General features: G+C 38.3%; 1 protein-coding gene across 1 annotated transcript; it reads right to left on the bottom strand.

Annotated features, from left to right (window-relative positions):
- Positions 1–1,437: 1,437 nt before the first annotated feature.
- Positions 1,438–14,681, bottom strand: LOC311112117 (uncharacterized protein; the record flags this gene model as incomplete). The annotated part of the gene is made up of 33 exons (XM_084155096.1): positions 14,473–14,681; positions 8,218–8,283; positions 7,895–7,960; positions 7,735–7,758; positions 7,572–7,637; positions 7,250–7,315; positions 7,091–7,111; positions 6,928–6,993; positions 6,606–6,671; positions 6,447–6,467; positions 6,284–6,349; positions 6,125–6,145; positions 5,962–6,027; positions 5,803–5,823; positions 5,640–5,705; positions 5,318–5,383; positions 4,996–5,061; positions 4,837–4,857; positions 4,674–4,739; positions 4,352–4,417; positions 4,193–4,213; positions 4,030–4,095; positions 3,708–3,773; positions 3,549–3,569; positions 3,386–3,451; positions 3,064–3,129; positions 2,905–2,925; positions 2,742–2,807; positions 2,420–2,485; positions 2,099–2,164; positions 1,940–1,960; positions 1,777–1,842; positions 1,438–1,520 (listed from the first exon to the last, which is right to left on the bottom strand). Exons 1-33 carry the CDS (start codon positions 14,480–14,482, stop codon positions 1,438–1,440), a joined length of 1,692 nt encoding a protein of 563 aa, XP_084011222.1. The 5' UTR covers positions 14,483–14,681.
- Between the last annotated feature and the right edge of the window lie 4,177 nt (positions 14,682–18,858).

The following is an 18,858-nucleotide window of genomic DNA, read 5'->3' as shown; positions in this document are numbered from 1 at the left end:
ACATTACCTTCAACTAGGTTTTTTGTCTCTGTTGAATGGAAAAGGTGAAAGTTATTTTTAAAAGATGAATGTGGAACTGGGAATGTTAAACCCTATTGAGATTATGTCAAATTATCTTCCATTATACAATTAAAAGGGTAATATATTTTTTATCCTATTACTTTACCTGCCAGATTAACTTCTTTTCCAGCGGCCATCTGTTCGGTAGGTTTCGGCACTGTGTTTTCTGCCCCTAACGGACACCATTTAGGTCATATTGAAATTCATTCGGTTACTACATTATCAAAGTTATATTATATCATATACAGTATATCATGAGTGAACATTACTTTCAATTAGTTTTTTTGACTCTGTTGAATGGAAAAGGTGAAAGTTATTTTTTAAAGATGAATGTGGAACTGGGAATGTCAAACCCTATTGAGATTATGTCAAATTATCATCCATTATACAATTAAAAGGGTAATATATTTTTTATCCTATTACTTTACCTGCCAGATTAACTTCTTTTCCAGCGGCCATCTGTTCAGTAGGTTTCGGCACTGAGTTTTCTGGCCCTAACGGAGAACATTTAGGTCACATTGAAATTCATCAGGTTACTACATTATCAAAGTTATATTATATCATATACAGCATATCATGAGTGAACATTACCTTCAACTAGGTTTTTTGTCTCTGTTGAATGGAAAAGGTGAAAGTTATTTTTAAAAGATGAATGTGGAACTGGGAATGTTAAACCCTATTGAGATTATGTCAAATTATCTTCCATTATACAATTAAAAGGGTAATATATTTTTTATCCTATTACTTTACCTGCCAGATTAATTTCTTTTCCAGCGGCCATCTGTTCGGTAGGTTTCGGCACTGTGTTTTCTGCCCCTAACGGAGAACATTTAGGTAATATTGAAATTCATTAGGTTACTACATTATCAAAGTTATATTATATCATATACAGCATATCATGAGTGAACATTACCTTCAACTAGGTTTTTTGTCTCTGTTGAATGGAAAAGGTGAAAGTTATTTTTAAAAGATGAATGTGGAACTGGGAATGTTAAACCCTATTGAGATTATGTCAAATTATCTTCCATTATACAATTAAAAGGGTAATATATTTTTTATCCTATTACTTTACCTGCCAGATTAACTTCTTTTCCAGCGGCCATCTGTTCGGTAGGTTTCGGCACTGTGTTTTCTGCCCCTAACGGACACCATTTAGGTCATATTGAAATTCATTCGGTTACTACATTATCAAAGTTATATTATATCATATACAGCATATCATGAGTGAACATTACCTTCAACTAGGTTTTTTGTCTCTGTTGAATGGAAAAGGTGAAAGTTATTTTTAAAAGATGAATGTGGAACTGGGAATGTTAAACCCTATTGAGATTATGTCAAATTATCTTCCATTATACAATTAAAAGGGTAATATATTTTTTATCCTATTACTTTACCTGCCAGATTAACTTCTTTTCCAGCGGCCATCTGTTCGGTAGGTTTCGGCACTGTGTTTTCTGCCCCTAACGGACACCATTTAGGTCATATTGAAATTCATTCGGTTACTACATTATCAAAGTTATATTATATCATATACAGTATATCATGAGTGAACATTACTTTCAATTAGTTTTTTTGACTCTGTTGAATGGAAAAGGTGAAAGTTATTTTTTAAAGATGAATGTGGAACTGGGAATGTCAAACCCTATTGAGATTATGTCAAATTATCATCCATTATACAATTAAAAGGGTAATATATTTTTTATCCTATTACTTTACCTGCCAGATTAACTTCTTTTCCAGCGGCCATCTGTTCAGTAGGTTTCGGCACTGAGTTTTCTGGCCCTAACGGAGAACATTTAGGTCACATTGAAATTCATCAGGTTACTACATTATCAAAGTTATATTATATCATATACAGCATATCATGAGTGAACATTACCTTCAACTAGGTTTTTTGTCTCTGTTGAATGGAAAAGGTGAAAGTTATTTTTAAAAGATGAATGTGGAACTGGGAATGTTAAACCCTATTGAGATTATGTCAAATTATCTTCCATTATACAATTAAAAGGGTAATATATTTTTTATCCTATTACTTTACCTGCCAGATTAACTTCTTTTCCAGCGGCAATCTGTTCGGTAGGTTTCGGCACTGAGTTTTCTGCCCCTAACGGACACCATTTAGGTCATATTGAAATTCATTAGGTTACTACATTATCAAAGTTATAATTATCATATACAGTATATCATGAATGAACATTACTTTCAATTAGTTTTTTTGACTCTGTTGAATGGAAAAGGTGAAAGTTATTTTTAAAAGATGAATGTGGAACTGGGAATGTTAAACCCTATTGAGATTATGTCAAATTATCTTCCATTATACAATTAAAAGTGTAATATATTTTTTATCCTATTACTTTACCTGCCAGATTAACTTCTTTTCCAGCGGCCATCTGTTCGGTAGGTTTCGGCACTGAGTTTTCTGCCCCTAACGGACACCATTTAGGTCATATTGAAATTCATTAGGTTACTACATTATCAAAGTTATATTATATCATATACAGTATATCATGAGTGAACATTACTTTCAATTAGTTTTTTTGACTCTGTTGAATGGAAAAGGTGAAAGTTATTTTTTAAAGATGAATGTGGAACTGGGAATGTCAAACCCTATTGAGATTATGTCAAATTATCATCCATTATACAATTAAAAGGGTAATATATTTTTTATCCTATTACTTTACCTGCCAGATTAACTTCTTTTCCAGCGGCCATCTGTTCAGTAGGTTTCGGCACTGAGTTTTCTGGCCCTAACGGAGAACATTTAGGTCATATTGAAATTCATCAGGTTACTACATTATCAAAGTTATATTATATCATATACAGTATATCATGAGTGAACATTACCTTCAACTAGGTTTTTTGTCTCTGTTGAATGGAAAAGGTGAAAGTTATTTTTAAAAGATGAATGTGGGACTGGGAATGTTAAACCCTATTGAGATTATGTCAAATTATCTTCCATTATACAATTAAAAGGGTAATATATTTTTTATCCTATTACTTTACCTGCCAGATTAACTTCTTGTCCAGCGGCCATCTGTTCGGTAGGTTTCGGCACTGAGTTTTCTGCCCCTAACGGACACCATTTAGGTCATATTGAAATTCATTAGGTTACTACATTATCAAAGTTATATTATATCATATACAGTATATCATGAGTGAACATTACTTTCAATTCGTTTTTTTGACTCTGTTGAATGGAAAAGGTGAAAGTTATTTTTTAAAGATGAATGTGGAACTGGGAATGTCAAACCCTATTGAGATTATGTCAAATTATCATCCATTATACAATTAAAAGGGTAATATATTTTTTATCCTATTACTTTACCTGCCAGATTAACTTCTTTTCCAGTGGCCATCTGTTCGGTAGGTTTCGGCACTGTGTTTTCTGCCCCTAACGGACACCATTTAGGTCATATTGAAATTCATTAGGTTACTACATTATCAAAGTTATATTATATCATATACAGCATATCATGAGTGAACATTACCTTCAACTAGGTTTTTTGTCTCTGTTGAATGGAAAAGGTGAAAGTTATTTTTAAAAGATGAATGTGGAACTGGGAATGTTAAACCCTATTGAGATTATGTCAAATTATCTTCCATTATACAATTAAAAGGGTAATATATTTTTTATCCTATTACTTTACCTGCCAGATTAACTTCTTTTCCAGCGGCCATCTGGTCGGTAGGTTTCGGCACTGAGTTTTCTGCCCCTAACGGACACCATTTAGGTCATATTGAAATTCATTAGGTTACTACATTATCAAAGTTATATTATATCATATACAGTATATCATGAGTGAACATTACTTTCAATTAGTTTTTTTGACTCTGTTGAATGGAAAAGGTAAAAGTTATTTTTTAAAGATGAATGTGGAACTGGGAATGTCAAACCCTATTGAGATTATGTCAAATTATCATCCATTATACAATTAAAAGGGTAATATATTTTTTATCCTATTACTTTACCTGCCAGATTAACTTCTTTTCCAGCGGCCATCTGTTCGGTAGGTTTCGGCACTGTGTTTTCTGCCCCTAACGGAGAACATTTAGGTAATATTGAAATTCATTAGGTTACTACATTATCAAAGTTATATTATATCATATACAGCATATCATGAGTGAACATTACCTTCAACTAGGTTTTTTGTCTCTGTTGAATGGAAAAGGTGAAAGTTATTTTTAAAAGATGAATGTGGAACTGGGAATGTTAAACCCTATTGAGATTATGTCAAATTATCTTCCATTATACAATTAAAAGGGTAATATATTTTTCATCCTATTACTTTACCTGCCAGATTAACTTCTTTTCCAGCGGCCATCTGTTCGGTAGGTTTCGGCACTGAGTTTTCTGCCCCTAACGGACACCATTTAGGTCATATTGAAATTCATTAGGTTACTACATTATCAAAGTTATATTATATCATATACAGTATATCATGAGTGAACATTACTTTCAATTAGTTTTTTTGACTCTGTTGAATGGAAAAGGTGAAAGTTATTTTTTAAAGATGAATGTGGAACTGGGAATGTCAAACCCTATTGAGATTATGTCAAATTATCATCCATTATACAATTAAAAGGGTAATATATTTTTTATCCTATTACTTTACCTGCCCGATTAACTTCTTTTCCAGCGGCCATCTGTTCGGTAGGTTTCGGCACTGTGTTTTCTGCCCCTAACGGAGAACATTTAGGTAATATTGAAATTCATTAGGTTACTACATTATCAAAGTTATATTATATCATATACAGCATATCATGAGTGAACATTACCTTCAACTAGGTTTTTTGTCTCTGTTGAATGGAAAAGGTGAAAGTTATTTTTAAAAGATGAATGTGGAACTGGGAATGTTAAACCCTATTGAGATTATGTCAAATTATCTTCCATTATACAATTAAAAGGGTAATATATTTTTTATCCTATTACTTTACCTGCCAGATTAACTTCTTTTCCAGCGGCCATCTGTTCGGTAGGTTTCGGCACTGAGTTTTCTGCCCCTAACGGACACCATTTAGGTCATATTGAAATTCATTAGGTTACTACATTATCAAAGTTATATTATATCATATACAGTATATCATGAGTGAACATTACTTTCAATTAGTTTTTTTGACTCTGTTGAATGGAAAAGGTGAAAGTTATTTTTTAAAGATGAATGTGGAACTGGGAATGTCAAACCCTATTGAGATTATGTCAAAATATCATCCATTATACAATTAAAAGGGTAATACATGTTTTATCCTATTACTTTACCTGCCAGATTAACTTCTTTTCCAGCGGCCATCTGTTCAGTAGGTTTCGGCACTGAGTTTTCTGGCCCTAACGGAGAACATTTAGGTCATATTGAAATTCATCAGGTTACTACATTATCAAAGTTATATTATATCATATACAGCATATCATGAGTGAACTTTAACTTCAACTAGGTTTTTTGTCTCTGCTGAATGGAAAATGTTAAAGTTATTGTTAAAAGGTGAATGTTGAACTGGGACAGTCAAATCCTATTGAGATGATGTCAAATTATCTTCCATTATACAATTAAAAGGGTAATATATTTTTTATCCTATTACTTTACCTGCCAGATTAACTTCTTTTCCAGCGGCCATCTGTTCGGTAGGTTTCGGCACTGTGTTTTCTGCCCCTAACGGAGACCATTTAGGTAATATTGAAATTCATTAGGTTACTACATTATCAAAGTTATATTATATCATATACAGCATATCATGAGTGAACATTACCTTCAACTAGGTTTTTTGTCTCTGTTGAATGGAAAAAGTGAAAGTTATTTTTAAAAGATGAATGTGGAACTGGGAATGTTAAACCCTATTGAGATTATGTCAAATTATCTTCCATTATACAATTAAAAGGGTAATATATTTTTTATCCTATTACTTTACCTGCCAGATTAACTTCTTTTCCAGCGGCCATCTGTTCAGTAGGTTTCGGCACTGAGTTTTCTGGCCCTAACGGTGAACATTTAGGTCATATTGAAATTCATCAGGTTACTACATTATCAAAGTTATATTATATCATATACAGCATATCATGAGTGAACATTACCTTCAACTAGGTTTTTTGTCTCTGTTGAATGGAAAAGGTGAAAGTTATTTTTAAAAGATGAATGTGGAACTGGGACAGTCAAATCCTATTGAGATGATGTCAAATTATCATCAATTATACAATTAAAAGGGTAATATATTTATTATCCTATTACTTTACCTGCCAGATTAACTTCTTTTCCAGTGGCCATCTGTTCGGTAGGTTTCGGCACTGTGTTTTCTGCCCCTAACGGAGAACATTTAGGTAATATTGAAATTCATTAGGTTACTACATTATCAAAGTTATATTATATCATATACAGCATATCATGAGTGAACATTACCTTCAACTAGGTTTTTTGTCTCTGTTGAATGGAAAAGGTGAAAGTTATTTTTTAAAGATGAATGTGGAACTGGGAATGTCAAACCCTATTGAGATTATGTCAAATTATCATCCATTATACAATTAAAAGGGTAATATATTTTTTATCCTATTACTTTACCTGCCAGATTAACTTCTTTTCCAGCGGCCATCTGTTCAGTAGGTTTCGGCACTGAGTTTTCTGGCCCTAACGGAGAACATTTAGGTCACATTGAAATTCATCAGGTTACTACATTATCAAAGTTATATTATATCATATACAGCATATCATGAGTGAACATTACTTTCAATTAGTTTTTTTGACTCTGTTGAATGGAAAAGGTGAAAGTTATTTTTTAAAGATGAATGTGGAACTGGGAATGTCAAACCCTATTGAGATTATGTCAAATTATCATCCATTATACAATTAAAAGGGTAATATATTTTTTATCCTATTACTTTACCTGCCAGATTAACTTCTTTTCCAGCGGCCATCTGTTCAGTAGGTTTCGGCACTGAGTTTTCTGGCCCTAACGGAGAACATTTAGGTCATATTGAAATTCATCAGGTTACTACATTATCAAAGTTATATTATATCATATACAGTATATCATGAGTGAACATTACCTTCAACTAGGTTTCTTGTCTCTGTTGAATGGAAAAGGTGAAAGTTATTTTTAAAAGATGAATGTGGGACTGGGAATGTTAAACCCTATTGAGATTATGTCAAATTATCTTCCATTATACAATTAAAAGGGTAATATATTTTTTATCCTATTACTTTACCTGCCAGATTAACTTCTTTTCCAGCGGCCATCTGTTCGGTAGGTTTCGGCACTGAGTTTTCTGCCCCTAACGGACACCATTTAGGTCATATTGAAATTCATTAGGTTACTACATTATCAAAGTTATATTATATCATATACAGTATATCATGAGTGAACATTACTTTCAATTCGTTTTTTTGACTCTGTTGAATGGAAAAGGTGAAAGTTATTTTTTAAAGATGAATGTGGAACTGGGAATGTCAAACCCTATTGAGATTATGTCAAATTATCATCCATTATACAATTAAAAGGGTAATATATTTTTTATCCTATTACTTTACCTGCCAGATTAACTTCTTTTCCAGCGGCCATCTGTTCAGTAGGTTTCGGCACTGAGTTTTCTGGCCCTAACGGAGAACATTTAGGTCATATTGAAATTCATCAGGTTACTACATTATCAAAGTTATATTATATCATATACAGCATATCATGAGTGAACATTACCTTCAAATAGGTCTTTTGTCTCTGCTGAATGGAAAATGTTAAAGTTATTGTTAAAAGGTTAATGTGGAACTGGGACAGTCAAATCCTATTGAGATTATGTCAAATTATCATCCAATTATACAATTAAAAGGGTAATATATTTTTTATCCTATTACTTTACCTGCCAGATTAACTTCTTTTCCAGTGACCATCTGTTCGGTAGGTTTCAGCACTGTGTTTTCTGCCCCTAACGGAGAACATTTAGGTAATATTGAAATTCATCAAGTTACTACATTATCAAAGTTATATTATATCATATACAGTATTTCATGAGTGAACATGACTTTCAATTAGGTTTTTTGTCTCTGCTGAATGGAAAAGGTGAAAGTTATTGTTAAAAGGTGAATGTGGAACTGGGACAGTCAAATCCTATTGAGATTATGTCAAATTATCATCCAATTATACAATTAAAAGGGTAATATATTTTTTCCCCTATTACTTTACCTGCCAGATTAACTTCTTTTCCAGCTTCCATCTTTTCGGTAGGTTTCGGCACTGTGTTTTCTGCCCCTAACGGAGACCATTTACAGTGGGGAAAAAAGTATTTTGTCAGCCACCAATTGTGCAAGTTCTCCCACTTAAAAAGATGAGAGAGGCCTGTAATTTTCATCATAGGTACACGTCAACTATGACAGACATAATGAGGAAAAAAAATCCAGAAAATCACATTGTAGGATCTTTAATTAATTTATTTGCAAATTATGGTGGAAAATAAGTATTTGGTCAATAACAAAAGTTTCTCAATACTTTGTTATATACCCTTTGTTGGCAATGACACAGGTCAAACGTTTTCTGTAAGTCTTCACAAGGTTTTCACACACTGTTGCTGGTATTTTGGCCCATTCCTCCATGCAGATCTCCTCTAGAGCAGTGATGTTTTTGGGCTGTCGCTGGGCAACACGGACTTTCAACTCCCTCCAAAGATTTTCTATGGGGTTGAGATCTGGAGACTGGCTAGGCCACTCCAGGACCTTGAAATGCTTCTTACGAAGCCACTCCTTCGTTGCCCGGGCGGTGTGTTTGGGATCATTGTCATGCTGAAAGACCCAGCCACATTTCATCTTCAATGCCCTTGCTGATGGAAGGAGGTTTTCACTCAAAATCTCACGATACATGGCCGCATTCATTCTTTCCTTTACACCAGGGGTGTCAAACGTCCGGCCCGCGGGCCGGATCAGGCCCACAAACGGGTTTAATCCGGCCCGCGAGATGATTTTGAAAATTTTAAATTTAAAAATTAAAAATATTTTGGGAAAGTATAAAAATGCGCTGCAATTTTTCTATAAAATAAACTGCTGTTCCAATTGCGTCCACTGGATGGCGCAGAGTGCAGAGTGTTCCAAGAAAAATGGTCATCCTATTTATTCACGGAATTGAATGGGAAAGCTGTATGTTTGTTGTGTTCAGAGCATGTTGCAGTGCTGAAAGAATATAACCTTTGTCGCCACTATGTGAGTCTTCATGCCGACAAATATGACAACTTTCAAGGACAGCGGAGATGAGAGAAGGTGAATGAACTGTTGGCGGGTCTGAAGAAACAGCAGTCTGTGTTTACTCACAGCCGAGACATCAGTGACGCTGCAGTGAAAGCTAGCTACCTCATTGCTAATGAAATCGCAGTGGCTTCAAAACCATTTAGTGAGGGTGAATTTGTAAAAACATGCATGATGAAGGCAGCGGAGATTGTGTGCCCTGAAAAGCGGCAGGCTTTTGCAAATATCAGCCTGACAAGAAACACAGTTGCAGACAGGATTTCCGATCTTTCAGTGGATTTGGACAGCCAGTTGAAGCAAAAAGTAAAGTCATTTATTGCGTTTTCGGTTGCAATTGATGAAAACACGGACATTACAGATGTTGCACAACTGGCCATTTTCATCCGCGGAGTTGATGACACATTGACCGTCACCGAGGAGTTCGTGGAGTTGGTGCCGATGACAGATACGACAGCAGCTGATATTTTTACCGCACTCGTCGGCGCGCTGGACAGGGTCGGAGTGGACTGGTCCCGCGCTGTCAGCCTGGCTACAGATGGTGCGCCCTCAATGATCGGGAAAAAAGCAGGCGTTGTGACAAAGTTCAGAGAGAAAGTGCAATCTGCAAATGGAGGACGTGATTTTTTGACTTTTCACTGTATTTTGCACCAGGAGGCTTTGTGTTGCAAGTCATTAAAGATGGATAACGTCATGAAGGTGGTCATCCAAACTGTTATTTTCATCCGATCCAGAAGCCTGAATCACCGTCAGTTTGACAGCCTTCTCAGAGAGAAAGACCACATCTATGGCCTGCCATACCACACTGAGGTAAGATGGTTAAGCCGAGGTGCTGTGCTGAGGCGTTTCTTTGATTTACGAGAAGAAATTGAACAGTTCATGGAAGAAAAGGGCAAACCAGTGTTAGAATTTCATTCCGCATGGATGGATGCCGGACCTTGCATTTATGGTGGATGTTACAGAGCACCTGAATAACTTGAACAAACAGCTGCAAGGGCGCAACAAAGTTGTCACGCAGTATTATGACAGCATACGTTCTTTCAAGTTGAAGCTGTCATTGTGGGAGACGCAACTTGCCGGTGGTGATGCAGCTCACTTCCCCTGTCTGAAAAATGTGTGCGTATGTTTTTATGTTGATGTGCTATTGTTTTTAATTGATTTTATTTTATTTGTATATTTAACCTATTCTTGACTCTGTGGTTCTTGCACTTGTTTGGGGAACAGGATTTCATAATTTTTATCTACATTTCTGCCTGAGAAATGACACCCTGATATAGTTCTGTGATCTGTGAAACAGTTCTGTTAATCACTGAGGCATTGTGTGTTTGTGTGTTCTTTGTCCTCAGAACTTTCAAATAACTTGAGGTGTTTTATGATTAATAGTGATGTTGTGATTTTGGACACTGTCCTCAGGCTCCAGCTTTATGTTTATATGTTTTTATGTTGATGTGCTATTGTTTTTAATTGATTTTATTTTATTTGTATATTTAACCTATTCTTGACTCTGTGGTTCTTGCACTTGTTTGGGGAACAGGATTTCATTATTTTTATCTACATTTCTGCCTGAGAAATGACACCCTGACATAGTTCTGTGATCTGTGAAACAGTTCTGTTAATCACTGAGGCATTGTGTGTTTGTGTTCTTTTTCTTTAGAATTTTCAAATAAACTTGACGTGTTTTATGATTAATAGTGATGTTGTGCTTGTACTATTTTGGACACACTGTCCTCAGGCTCCAGCTTTATGTTGTATGTTGATCGTATTAAAACAAAGAAAACTATCTGAAGTTGTTGTTTTTAAGTTATATATACCATGATTTTTCCGGTCCGGCCCACTTGGGAATAGATTTTCCTCCATGTGGCCCCTGAGCTAAAATGAGTTTGACACCCCTGCTCTAAAGGTTTGTCAGGTTGGATGGGGAGCGTCTCTATGTATTAGGTAATAAGGGTTTTGTCAAAGGACAACACTACTGGCAAGTGGAGGTAGAGGATAATGGTTGTCTCTGAAAAACTGTCATGGTGTGTTGGTGTAACAATAGTGGAATATGCTGTTCCTCTTCAAAATAAAAGTCCCTAATTGAAAGTAATGCAAACGGATACAAATAGTGAAATCATGCCCTATTTGGACTAGATGATGCTAAATAACGTTGGATATCACCTCCCCAGTCAGCCTATTCTGCGTTTTGACATTCATATTCCACTGTACAGCCTTACCTATGGATTGTTGATCCATTATATAGGGTATCATATAATTCTGGACTAAGATTGAACCATACTACACCGGCTCCAACGCTCGTCGGATGTGGCAGGGCCTACAAACTATTATAGACTACAAAGTGAAGCACAGCCGCGAGCTGCCCAGTGACACGAGCCTACCAGATGAGCTAAATTATTTATATGATCGCTTCGAGACAAGCAACACTGAAGCATGCATGAGAGCAGCAGCTGTTCCGGACGACTGTGTGATCACGCTCTCCGTAGCCGATGTGAGTAAGACCTTTAAACAGGTCAACAGACAGATTACCAGGATGTGTACTCCGAACATGCGCTGACCAACTGGCAAGTGTCTTCACTGACATTTTCAACCTGTCCCTGACTGAGTCTGTAATACCAACATGTTTCAAGCAGACCACCATTGTCCCTGTGCCCAAGAACACTAAGGTAACCTCCCTAAATGACTACAGACCCATAGCTCTCATGTATGTAGCTATGAAGTGCTTTGAAAGGCTGGTCATGGCTCACATAAACACCATTATCCCAGAAACCATAGACCCACTCCAATTTGCATACCGCCCAAACTGTTCCACACTGCCCTTTCCCACCTGGACAAAAGGAACACCTATGTGAGAATGCTATTCATTGACTACAGCTCAGCTTTCAACACCATAGTGGCCTCAAAGCTCATCACTAAGCTAAGGACCCTGGGGCTAAACACCTCCCTCTGCAACTGGATCCTGGACTTCCTGACGGGCCGCCCCCAGGTGGTAAGGGTAGGTAACAACACATCTGCCACACTGATACTCAACACGGGGGCCCCTCAGGGGGTGCGTGCTCAGTCCCCTCCTGTACTCCCTGTTCACCCATGACTGCATGGCCAGGCACGACTCCAACACCATCATTAAGTTTGCCGACAACACAACAGTGGTAGGTCTGATCACCGACAATGATGAGACAGCCTATAGGGAGGAGGTCAGAGACCTGGCCGTGTGGTGCCAGAATAACAACCTCTCCCTCAATGTGATCAAGACAATGGATATGATTGTGGACTACAGGAAAAGGAGGACAGAGCACGCCCCCATTCTCATCGACGGGGCTGTAGTGGAGCAGGTTGAGAGCTTCAAGCTCATTGGTGTCCACATCACCAACAAACTATCATGGTCCAAACACACCAAGACAGTCGTGAAGAGGGCACGACAACGCCTATTCACCCTCAGGAGACTAAAAAAATGTGGCATGGGTCCTCAGATCCTCAAAAAGTTCTACAGCTGCACCAACAAGAGCATCCTGACTGGTTGCATCCCTACCTGATATGGCAACTGCTCGGCCTCCGACCGCAAGGCACTACAGAGGGTAGTGCGTATGGCCCAGTACATCACTGGGGCCAAGCTTCCTGCCATCCAGGACCTCTATACCAGGCGGTGTCAGAGGAAGGCCCTAAAAATTTTAAAATACTCCAGCCACCCTAGTCATAGACTGTTCTCTCTGCTACCGCACGGCAAGCGGTACCGGAGCACCAAGACTAGGTCCAAAAAGGCTTCTTAACAGCTTCTACCCCCAAGCCATAAGACTCCTGAACAGCTAATCAAATGGCTACCCAGACTCTTTGTTGGTTAAGGGCTTGGAAGTAAGCATTTCACTGTAAGGTCTACACCTGTTGTATTTGGCGCATGTGACAAATACAATTTGATTTGATGTGATTTGATCAGTCTACTCAGTGACACCCACAGAACACAATTGTGAACAGTTTTTAAAAATATTGCGGAACTTTAACTGTTGGGAAATCACCACACTATCCTACCTATTGTGCATATTGACATGTACAGCCTTTTGTTTAATTTATATAACAACATTCCAACAGTGTTTAGCCTTCTCTAGTCCAATTGTGACATGATATCACAATCTTTGTAAGTTTTAATGGGGGACTTTTATTTTGAAGCAAACCACCGATTCCACTATTGTTGCTCACGCTAATGTTGTTCACGACACACACGTCGTCTGTGCCACATAATGTGCGCACCACTACGTTGGCAAGACAAAAAACTACAGGAAAGATGGTCGTTAAATGTGAGAGAATCAACGATGTTACGATTTTGAAAGTCATGTAGTGTCAACTGGGCATTAGGGAATTACTTTTTGTTAATCAATTTATTCACCTTTTTACACTAACTTAAATGTTTTCCATCCAACAGAGACAAAAAAACGAATTAAAGGTAATTAATGAACATTCATCACCATGTATTATGACATAACACTGACAATCATGCTTCATTTCTTACAATTTGGTTTGCAATATATTTACCTAAGTATGTTTATTACAAATGTGCATTAATCTTTGAGGTAAAAAAAAAAGCTTTACATATATTTTCCACACAATTTAAATTGTAGGCTCTGTGTTTTCTATTTACTTGGTATTTGTTTTATGCAGATTGGCAGGTGAAAGAATTCAAAGGTAGGAAAAACAATCCATGGCAAGATTAGTGCATGTTTATGTTATGTTTAACACAATTGTTGTATAGGCCTAGATTACATGGCTTTAGTCAGTACAGCGGGAAGGTAGAGGTGGAATACGGATAGTAGGGGCATTAGTTTTTGCAGAGTTGCCAAAAACCGGAAATTCCGGTTTTCAGGGGACATGAGAGTACCTGTGACAGGACTTCTGCTGCTTCTCGTTCTTAAAATTTGTTTTTGCATCTTTTACTTTTGGTTTTGTACACCAGTCTCAAACATTTGAAAATACAATATTTTTGGTTACGGAAAATATTATTTATAGCGGTTTAGATGGTACAATTGAACAATTGAAATTGGACAAGCTATTAGAATTTTAGCAACCAGGAAATGGCGGAGTGATTTCTTCATAGTGCCTTTAAAACAATAAAGCAGCATGTCTTTCTAAATACAATTAAACAAGGGGAGGAGATGAGAGAAAGTGAAGGGAGATACAACATTCTTAAAAGAATGATAGTAGTTTATCTGGTGAAATTCATTTCTACCTGAATGCATGATCCCTCTCCTTCAATTTCCAGCTGTTGTAACAAAGTTATCTTCGGCTTTGGAATCCTCAGATGACACTATGGATTCATGACCAGTTGACATATCCACAGTGTATGTTAATTCTACTTTGTAAGCGAGAATGAAGATAGAACAGCTTCTCCCCTCCCCTCTCCCTCATCTTATTATATTTCCCTATTTCCGTGTAGTCATGTGACAGGGCTATGTTTTTGAAAACTGCACAGCCCAATCTCCAAATAAAACGCCAACCCTGGCGTAACAGCAGTAACATAATTACATCATGTGGTGCTTTATCTTGGCTCTTAGTTAAACTCCGCAAAAGTGAAACTAAAATGTAGGTTTAGGCATTCATTCCAAATGGTTATGTTAAGGTTTGGGAAAGGCTTAAAAAACACACACAAAAACAATTGTCTAGGACTGGGATTGAACACATGCGCCTCGGAGCTTGACTCTGCACCTTAAACACCTATCCACCATCCCCCATCGCCCTAGCGAGCCGTCAGCTGCTAGAAGGTAATAGGCGCTCACATTGCACCTAGTGGATGTTATAGCTTCTGTAACAGTGTTGCTTCAGTCCCTCTCCTCGCCCCTACCTGGGCTTGAACCAGGGACCCTCTGCACACATCGACAACAGTCACCCTCGAAGCACCGTTACCCGTCGCTCCACAGAAGCCGCGGCCCTTGCAGAGCAAGGGAAACAACTACTTCAAGGTCTCAGAGCGAGTGATGTCACCGATTGAAATGCTACTAGCGCGCACCGCTAACTAGCTAGCCATTTCACACCGGTTACACTTCCACATGTCGCAAAAATAAAATAAGATCAAGCTTTATTTATACAGCACATTTCAGACATGGAATGCAATGCAATGTGCTTCACAGGAAAAAACGAATAAAAACAATGAAAATAAAAACGGAAATATTTACTACACAGATGCATGACGCATTTAGAATTCCATGAACAGAACTCTATGATCAGAATACTAAAGCTGCATGAACTGTCAAGTCTAGACATGGCCTAGAAACAGTAGATCTGTTCTATGTGCGCTATTTCTAGGCTTCCCGTTCTTAAGATTTGTTTTTGCGTCTTTTACTTTTGGTTTTGTACACCAGTCTCAGCCACTTCTCATCTATGCCCCTACTAACCTAAGGTAGCCAGGCGTAAAATAAACACCTGAAACGAGATCTCCCACATTCTGGTCTTGATGAGAGTTTAAAAAAACTGTCAGGAGAGGTTCTCTTCTGCACTGTTCAACCAATCCAGTAAATGTGAAGGAGGAGTTAAGATGGAGTGTATCCTTGTTAAAGGGAAATATCACTCAAAAACTATATATATATATATATATATATATATATATGTATATACTGCTCAAAAAAATAAAGGGAACACTTAAACCACACATCCTAGATCTGAATGAATTAAATAATCTTATTAAATACTTTTTTCTTTACATAGTTGAATGTGCTGACAACAAAATCACACAAAAATGATCAATGGAAATGGTCTGGATTTGGAGTCACCCTCAAAATTAAAGTGGAAAACCACACTAGAGGCTGATCCAACTTTGATGTAATGTCCTTAAAACAAGTCAAAATGAAGCTCAGTAGTGTGTGTTGTCTCCACATGCCTGTATGACCTCCCTACAACGCCTGGGCATGCTCCTGATGAGGTGGCGGATGGTCTCCTGAGGGATCTCCTCCCAGACCTGGACTAAAGCATCCGCCAACTCCTGGACAGTCTGTGGTGCAACGTGGCGTTGGTGGATGGAGCGAGACATGATGTCCCAGATGTGCTCAATTGGATTCAGGTCTGGGGAACGGGCGGGCCAGTCCATAGCATCAATGCCTTCCTCTTGCAGGAACTGCTGACACACTCCAGCCACATGAGGTCTAGCATTGTCTTGCATTAGGAGGAACCCAGGGCCAACCGCACCAGCATATGGTCTCACAAGGGGTCTGAGGATCTCATCTCGGTACCTAATGGCAGTCAGGCTACCTCTGGCGAGCACATGGAGGGCTGTGCGGCCCCCCAAAGAAATGCCACCCCACACCATGACTGACCCACCGCCAAACCGGTCATGCTGGAGGATGTTGCAGGCAGCAGAACGTTCTCCACGGCGTCTCCAGACTCTGTCACGTCTGTCACGTGATCAGTGTGAACCTGCTTTCATCTGTGAAGAGCACAGGGCGCCAGTGGCGAATTTGCCAATCTTGGTGTTCTCTGGCAAATGCCAAACGTCCTGCACGGTGTTGGGCTGTAAGCACAACCCCCACCTGTGGACATCGGGCCCTCATACCACCCTCATGGAGTCTGTTTCTGACCCTTTGAGCAGACACATGCACATTTGTGGCCTGCTGGAGGTCATTTTGCAGGGCTCTGGCAGTGCTCCTCCTGCTCCTCTTTGCACAAAGGCGGAGGTAGTGGTCCTGCTGCTGGGTTGTTGCCCTCCTACGGCCTCCTCCACGTCTCCTGATGTACTGGCCTGTCTCCTGGTAGCGCCTCCATGCTCTGGACACTACGCTGACAGACACAGCAAACCTTCTGGCCACAGTTCGCATTGATGTGCCATCCTGGATGAGCTGCACTACCTGAGCCACTTGTGTGGGTTGTAGACTCCGTCTCATGCTACCACTAGAGTGAAAGCACCGCCAGCATTCAAAAGTGACCAAAACATCAGCCAGGAAGCATAGGAACTGAGAAGTGGTCTGTGGTCACCACCTGCAGAACCACTTCTTTATTGGGGGTGTCTTGCTAATTGCCTATAATTTCCACCTGTTGTCTATTCCATTTGCACAACAGCATGTGAAATGCATTGTCAATCAGTGTTGCTTCCTAAGTGGACAGTTTGATTTCACAGAAGTGTGATTGACTTGGAGTTACATTGTGTTGTTTAAGTGTTCCCTTTATTTTTTTGAGCAGTGTATATACAGTGAGGGGGCGTTTCTTTGATTTACGAGAAGAAATTGAACAGTTCATGGAAGAAAAGGGCAAACCAGTGTTAGAATTTCATTCCGCATGGATGGATGCCGGACCTTGCATTTATGGTGGATGTTACAGAGCACCTGAATAACTTGAACAAACAGCTGCAAGGGCGCAACAAAGTTGTCACGCAGTATTATGACAGCATACGTTCTTTCAAGTTGAAGCTGTCATTGTGGGAGACGCAACTTGCCGGTGGTGATGCAGCTCACTTCCCCTGTCTGAAAAATGTGTGCGCGACCCAACATGTGGCAGACATGAAGCGGTTCAAAGATAAAATAACGGGACTGTTACGGGAGTTTGAGCAACGCTTTCAGATTTATGTTTATATGTTTTTATGTTGATGTGCTATTGTTTTTAATTGATTTTATTTTATTTGTATATTTAACCTATTCTTGACTCTGTGGTTCTTGCACTTGTTTGGGGAACAGGATTTCATAATTTTTATCTACATTTCTGCCTGAGAAATGACACCCTGATATAGTTCTGTGATCTGTGAAACAGTTCTGTTAATCACTGAGGCATTGTGTGTTTGTGTGTTCTTTGTCCTCAGAACTTTCAAATAACTTGAGGTGTTTTATGATTAATAGTGATGTTGTGATTTTGGACACTGTCCTCAGGCTCCAGCTTTATGTTTATATGTTTTTATGTTGATGTGCTATTGTTTTTAATTGATTTTATTTTATTTGTATATTTAACCTATTCTTGACTCTGTGGTTCTTGCACTTGTTTGGGGAACAGGATTTCATTATTTTTATCTACATTTCTGCCTGAGAAATGACACCCTGACATAGTTCTGTGATCTGTGAAACAGTTCTGTTAATCACTGAGGCATTGTGTGTTTGTGTTCTTTTTCTTTAGAATTTTCAAATAAACTTGACGTGTTTTATGTTTAATAGTGATGTTGTGCTTGTACTATTTTGGACACACTGTCCTCAGGCTCCAGCTTTATGTTGTATGTTGATCGTATTAAAACAAAGAAAACTATCTGAAGTTGTTGTTTTTAAGTTATATATACCATGATTTTTCCGGTCCGGCCCACTTGGGAATAGATTTTCCTCCATGTGGCCCCTGAGCTAAAATGAGTTTGACACCCCTGCTCTAAAGGTTTGTCAGGTTGGATGGGGAGCGTCTCTATGTATTAGGTAATAAGGGTTTTGTCAAAGGACAACACTACTGGCAAGTGGAGGTAGAGGATAATGGTTGTCTCTGAAAAACTGTCATGGTGTGTTGGTGTAACAATAGTGGAATATGCTGTTCCTCTTCAAAATAAAAGTCCCTAATTGAAAGTAATGCAAACGGATACAAATAGTGAAATCATGCCCTATTTGGACTAGATGATGCTAAATAACGTTGGATATCACCTCCCCAGTCAGCCTATTCTGCGTTT

Source organism: Coregonus lavaretus (genome assembly GCF_964263955.1).
Source record: "Coregonus lavaretus genome assembly, chromosome: 38".
Classification (NCBI taxonomy): domain Eukaryota; kingdom Metazoa; phylum Chordata; class Actinopteri; order Salmoniformes; family Salmonidae; genus Coregonus; species Coregonus lavaretus.
The sequence above is the reverse complement of the archived record's forward strand: the minus strand, read 5'-3'. Positions and strand labels throughout refer to the sequence as shown.